The 6,767-nt window shown below is 38.7% G+C and overlaps 1 protein-coding gene across 1 annotated transcript; it reads right to left on the bottom strand.

Annotated features, from left to right (window-relative positions):
- Window positions 1–155: 155 nt before the first annotated feature.
- LOC129454813 (uncharacterized) lies at window positions 156–4,766 on the bottom strand. The gene is made up of 8 exons (XM_073866031.1): window positions 2,906–4,766; window positions 2,651–2,751; window positions 2,423–2,473; window positions 1,931–2,312; window positions 1,661–1,834; window positions 860–1,021; window positions 676–754; window positions 156–432 (listed from the first exon to the last, which is right to left on the bottom strand). The coding sequence occupies exons 1-6, from the start codon at window positions 3,888–3,890 to the stop codon at window positions 918–920; spliced, it is 1,797 nt and encodes a 598-aa protein (XP_073722132.1). The 5' UTR covers window positions 3,891–4,766; the 3' UTR covers window positions 156–432; window positions 676–754; window positions 860–917.
- Window positions 4,767–6,767: the final 2,001 nt, after the last annotated feature.

Genomic DNA, 6,767 nt, shown 5'->3' with positions numbered 1-6,767 from the left:
GTAAAAAAAGCTAATTAAAACATTTGCTAAAGAAAAGTCTTCCATGTTCAATTCAATTTTATTTATATTCTGTAGCACTTTTCACAATTGTTTCATTATTTCAAAGCAGCTTTACATTAATAAAAAAGGAAAAAATACAGAAAAAAGTACAGATTAAACAAGCATTGTATCAAGCATTGTAATAATGTAATGTATAGAAGAGAGATTTAAGTTAAGCCAATGTAAGCTGACTCCCTAAACCCTAAAGAGAGAGCCAGACAGCTGATTCTATAAAGGATAACTATATATTAGATACTATATTATACAACTTAAAAGAATTAAAACAATATGAATTAAAACATTTTTATTTAATGTCTTCAAGGACGAGACAGGATCTGCGTCAGACGTTCAGCCAGCGGTCTGTGGTCATGACGTCTGAGGCTGAAATACAACCTGAAGATGAGAAAGAGAGGAAATGTCAACATTTAATTTTTAATCATCATATTTATAGTATATATAGAACCTTAAAGCCACAATATGTATGATATTTATTTGTAATAAAATATCCCAAGACAAATACAGAAGTGTTGGTTAAACAACATCTAACACACAGCTGTTGTGCCTTGCATCTAATTCATTATGATGGCATTAAATAATGTGATCAAACGGATAGTTAAAAAAGCATTCATTCATTACCTCATCCATGAAAACAGCATCTCCCATCATTCCTCTCTCCTTCAGTCATTAAGCTTCGTCTGTGTTAGTGCCTGGTGCCCTGTAGTGATGAAAATGTACATTTAAAACAATATTACTATACAACTAACTACACAAAGACAAAGCATGTAATCTGCAAAATGTAGTTTCCTACTCGGTCTGTTACCTCATTTTGTATGAGAGTAGCTCTTCTTCATCATACTCAGTTTACCAGTCTGAGTAACTCAAAAACTGAACATCTTAAACCAGTCATGATCTAAGATCTGCCTGAGGGTCGGACGATCACTTGGATCCATGGCCATGCACCATCTTAACAGATGACAGATTTCTGTACACGTTTTAGGAGAGAGCTGGTTAGTCATCATGACACACAAATGGCAATAATAATCATGGCATAAAGAGACGCTTTTGTTGTCATTTAATAATACTGCAAAAAAGTCTGTCTGTCTGTCTATCATCTAAAGGTCATTTGTTACCTAATTGTGACCCTGGACCACAAAACCAGTCGTAAGTTGCACGAGTAAATTTATACAGCTTGGTTAAAGGGAACCAAAGCTTTAATTACAAAAAAATCTTTTCAATAAATATAACACAATGCAATTTTTTTAAAACATCAGTCTTCAACTGGTGGTCTTCTTCCTCATGTAAGAGGCTTTTAAAGGGGATGGGAGATGAGACTCTCATTGGTTTATTGACCGTTACGCTCAAAACACACCCATTACTCTTTACGAGAATAGGAACAACCCTTTTAGACCGTGTGCCATGCGCTTAGCCCCTGGTCACAGACAGACAGTACCTCAGGTTAAGATCATGACACAGTGATGTAAATCATTGACGAGCCACTAAATGACTGTTTAGCTAAACACAATAAAATCTAACATCTTGCCAGACAGACTGTATCCTCAGATAATATTTAATGTGGATCAGAGGCTTTGTTTCTGCATGTTGATCAGTCATTTTCACTCACCCTTTGATAAATCCTTTTTTCCGTTCAGGTTGTCCAAAGAAAACTTGTTGAAAGGAAAGGGGTAAGTTCCAAGCACCATGAAGTACAGCAAAGCACCTAAGGCCCAGACGTTTGCTGGCATGGCGCGGACTTTACCACCTGTTTGGATCTCAGGTGGGGTGCAACATGGAGCTCCTGTACACAAAACATCATGTTGAGTCATTTTGTAAAAGATGACCCTGCACTGACAGCAGGTTTCAATACTCCGCTATATAAAAAAATTCAGCTCACCTCTAAATTCGTAGGACTTATAGCCCCCACGTTTAAGAAGATGTCCAAGTCCAAAGTCAATTAACTTCAGGCCCAATGTTGATTCCTGTACCAGGAAGTTGCTGGCATGGAGGTCTGTGTGGAAAACTCCATAATCCAGACAGTGTTCTACTGCCAGTACCGCCTGAAACATGAGATCTCTTGCTGTATTTTCACTTAGTTTTCTTCGACGAGTAACAAAACGCCTCAAGGATATGCTGTTCAGAGGGTACTCCAACACGAGATTGTAAAATTGTTTCGTCTCATACCAGTCATACATCTCTATGACATAGCGGGAGAAGGGCCCCTTTTTTAACTGAAGCATCAGCGCCACTTCCGTAATGAGCGGTTTGGAGTATCCAGGCTGGAGAAAAAATGGTGAATTGGATAAAACAAATATAATGTATTGGTGCGTAATCGCTATACTGTCTATTTTATGTCTAGTTCACTTCATTAAATTTGATGACAACTTACAATCTTAAGAGTTATTTCATGGTCTTGTTTGTTTATTCGCTTGATGGCAACCTGTAAAGAGAAAAAACAACAAAGTTAATTTCTCTTGAGCTGACTGAAGCGACTCACCTGACACTGCACACATAACTTTAAAATTTGAGAATCTACAAACTTTAAAACAACGTTTAGATCAAGCAGACATACAAATTTAGGCAAACATTGTGTTCGATATAAATACAAGTGCATTACCGGATTGCCATCCCATTTGCTGATCCCTTTGAACACTTTGCCAGAGCCACCGAGCCCAATCACTTTATCCTCTAAGAGTTCATATTCAGAGTCAAGAGTGTCTGAAAAACACACAGATAAATGATAAGATTACAGTACATGTTAACACTCATATACTCACAGATGAAAGGTACAGCATACATTTCCAGGTACAGAAGAAACCATTTTACATATTGATGCAACCCACCCTAGAAGTAATGAAGTCAGTACACTCACCTTCAGTCATTGGGGAATCATCTAGTTTCATCTTGCTTATAGTTTCAATAGCTCGTTGAAAAACATTTACTTTTTTCGGCCTGACATCTTTATCATCTTTTGGCCTGTGCTTTCTGGGTTTTCCAAGAGCTTTTGGCCTGACAACTTTATCATCTTCTTGCCCAGGATTTTTTGTTGTACTTGGATTAGGAATCCGAGGATGTCTGGGATTTCTAACAGCTTTTGGCTTGACCACTTTATCATCTTTAGGCCCAGGATTTTTAAATCTACTTGGGTTATGAATCCAAGGATGTCTGAGATTTCTAACAGCTTTTGGCCTGACATCTTTATCATCTTTTGACCCAGTAGCTTTATTTGGGTCGGGATTTCCGCCACCTTTTAACCCAATATTCTCTAGAATGGCACCCACCTTCTGTAGCCTGGCATTGGCTGCAGCGATGCCATCAAAACTGGCCAGATCCGCACCATCCATGGCATCAGGAATAGCTGGATCGGCATCTTTTTTCCCTTTTTTTCTCCAAGGGTTGTGAAATAAGCGGCTCTTTGAAGCCTTTTTTTTGTTTTTCTTTAAGCCAACAATCTTTGATTGAGAATCTGCCATATCAACAACTTCCCTGGCATCAGGGATAGCTGGATCGGCTTCAATCTGTGAAGTCGGCATTGACCTCACTTTGCCCCTCCGGAAGCATCCATGTAAACGTTGCTTCAATGTCTTGCGACTATCCGGATGAATCTTTGTTTTTGATTGGGGGCTGGCCAGAGCAGGAACATCCATGCCAACAGGAATATCTGAAATAGCCTTGGGCTGTTGAGTTGGCACAACAGTCACTTTTTCTCCCTGGAGGTTACATTTGCGGCTCTTTGAAGCCTTTTGTTTCTGTTTCTGTTTCTTCGGACTAACGTAGGTCTTTGACTGAGATGCCGGATCAACAACTTCCCCAACATCAGGGATAGCTGGATCGGCTTTAAGCTGTGGAGTCGGCATTGACTCCACCTTGCCCCTCCAGAGACAGCCAAAGAAAGCCTTTCGTTTGTCCGGTTTGATTTCAGTGTTTAATTCAGAGCTCGCCAGACCAGCATCATCCTTTAGATTAGGAATAGCTTCTGCATTAAGCTGTGGAGAAGACCAGAGGTGGGTCAGACAGACAGACAGACAGACAGATAAATGTTTCCAGCCATGTTTCCATCCAAGGCTTTTTAGCAAAAAAGCTTTAGCGCATAAACGCAATGTCAATACCTCAAAAAATATTTTGGATACACTTTGTCAAAAAATAGCTTTAACACAAATGAATGTGATGTCACATGATAGATCATCACGCGCATAACAGCAAACATTGGGCGCTCTTATTGTAGCCTGAAACTTTCTGTTTTGATTTGCGCCACCAGAGCCGATCCTCCCTATACGCAGGATACGCAAGCTGCACTGAACTTCATGAAGTGCTGAAATGTCAATCACTTATCCAGAAGATGATTCATGTTTATTAATCTTTAAATATAAAAATTTTTCTTCTCATAATCGGGTCCCTTTGGTGAAAGCACATTTATTTTAAATTACAGAGACCACAAACATCAGACTCGACCTGGCTAAGCTTTTATTGTAATAGCATTAGAGAAATTAGGTAAATAATTTGCTCAAGGTCAGATTTTTTTTGCAATACACAAAAGTATACACTTTCATCATTCGTGACATCACCACGGACACCATTTTATCGCCATTTGAAAAGAAAACCTTTTTTACGCATATTCACTTGGTCGATAACAAAACCTGGATGGAAACATGTCTATAAATGGACAGATAGTTGTAGTAAATGTAATGATGTAACAAACCTCTGAAGGAATCAGTGTTTCCACCTTATCATTCTGAAGGGATGGGTGCATAACATTATTCCATCCCTTCTTTATTGAGTTCAAGATTTTAGTCATGCAATTTTCTACACACACACACACACACACACACACACACACACACACACACACACACACACACACACACACACACACACACACACACACACACACACACACACACACAACAAAAGATAAATTATTAGAAAATGTATTATTACAAAAGAGAATGACAAAGAACCGTGGTCAGTGATAATACTTAACAAACACATTTAACAAACACATTTAACAAACTGTCCACCCAGATATTATTTAATCAAATATGTAATTGAGTATCTAATCTTTATAATAAATTCCTGAAAATACAGCAATGTTTTTTGGATTAACAATGCTGTTCAAATAAGAGTTAAAAACACACTAGAAGATAAGATATCAGTATCTGCAAGGGCTAACAAAACTTTTAAGAAACAAACAGGGCACAGATTTAAAGATTGTCAAAAACACAAAATTTCCATCTGACCTTTGGGGCTGTTCGCCTCCTCAAATGCAGGAGTAAACTCCTTTACTCCTCCTCGTGGATGTGCACTACCGGCGTGTCTGTCTAACAAATGTCCGTTGTTCGGGACAATGTCAAGGACAGCACTTGGAAGGACAAAATCCATTCCGTCATCATCACATCTCCATCCCAACACTGCAATTCAATAAATAATGTTATGAAATTAATGCTTTAACTGAAGTGATCAATATGTGTCTAAAACTTGTCACTTAATGTCAATGTATTGTTTATTCAACTGTATAAAATATGTCAACTGTATGTCAAAATTCTGTTTTGGCAAAAGTGAGAAGTGATGTCATGTGCCAAAGGAAAAAGTAAAATGAGGTAAAAAGTACACGAGCACCACCTAGTGTCTATCTGTGCACGGGCATTAAGAATAATGTATTTAAACTTATCAGCATTAAAGCCACATTTTGCTTTCATTTTCATCTTACTTGTTGGGATTTTCTCCTCTACTCCTCCACTTGGATTCAACCAACCGGCAGCGCAGCCGACCTCAGACGAAAGTCCGTTATCAGGGACATAGTCACAGGTCAACACAGCATTCGGTAGGAATGAATCCATCTCTCTTCCAAACACTGCAATTACAATTCAATAAATTAATGCCTTCATTTGAAATCATCATTTTTATTTTTGTCTAAATTGTATAGAAGCTGAGAGAGGCCATGCATTATTATTATTTTTGCTTGCTTATTTTCTCGTAATCATGACTTAATTTTCTGGTGATCTGGAGATAACAAAAAGTTGTTATCCTGACAATCCAAATGTCATAATGTAATTTCCTGTCCATAATATTTAGTGTATTTTAAAGTGAACTGCTGATTAGGGCTGAACGATGTGAGGAAAAGTTGCGATGTGTGATGACATTGTTTAATGTTGCGATGACGATGTGAGTTGCGATAAATATTTTATATTTTTTCATGTTTTAGGGGCCATTCATATGTCGCGCCTAAAAACACATGGAAAACACTAGACACGTAGGTTATTGTCACATGACCTGCACGCTGCGCTTGTGTCATTCTGAAAAGTTAAAATGTTTTTGAAATACCTGAGAAAAAACGAGCGCGTCGCACCGCGTGCGAGTCGCGACCACAGTGCTTCCAGAGCGCACATACATTTGAAATAATGAACTTGAGCGCGCAATAGACGCAATATGTAAATCACCGCTTCCACAGTACCCGTGTTTGCGGCGTCATCTCTCCTAAATCCAAAATAATTCCATAATATAGCTCAGTGTTTCCCAACCCTGCTCCTCGGGCACCCCCTCCCAGAAAGTTTTAGATGTCTCCTTATTTAAAACACCTGATTCGACTCATCAGCCTCCTTCCAAAATGGTAAACCTGTGTCCCTAACAAGCTGATGAGTTAAATCAGGTGTGTTAAATAAGGAGACATCTAAAACGTTCTGGGAGGGGATGCCCGAGGACCAGGGTTGGGAAACACTGATAGCTGAAGTGCTGTT

Source organism: Misgurnus anguillicaudatus, unplaced genomic scaffold, assembly GCF_027580225.2.
Source record: "Misgurnus anguillicaudatus unplaced genomic scaffold, ASM2758022v2 HiC_scaffold_34, whole genome shotgun sequence".
In the NCBI taxonomy this organism is placed as follows: Eukaryota; Metazoa; Chordata; class Actinopteri; order Cypriniformes; family Cobitidae; genus Misgurnus; species Misgurnus anguillicaudatus.
This window is presented reverse-complemented; position numbering and strand designations above follow the sequence as displayed.

Excerpts from the sequence above, each read along its gene's own strand:
- LOC129454813 (XM_073866031.1), bottom strand. The coding sequence starts at position 3,890 with ATGCCGACTCCACAGCTTAAAGCCGATCCAGCTATCCCTGATGTTGGG. Across the intron at positions 2,313-2,422 it reads ATGAAATAACTCTTAAGATT|CCTGGATACTCCAAACCGCT; the intron begins GTAAGTTGTCAT and ends TTTTTTCTCCAG. Across the intron at positions 1,022-1,660 it reads AAAAAAGGATTTATCAAAGG|AAATCTGTCATCTGTTAAGA; the intron begins GTGAGTGAAAAT and ends AAACGTGTACAG.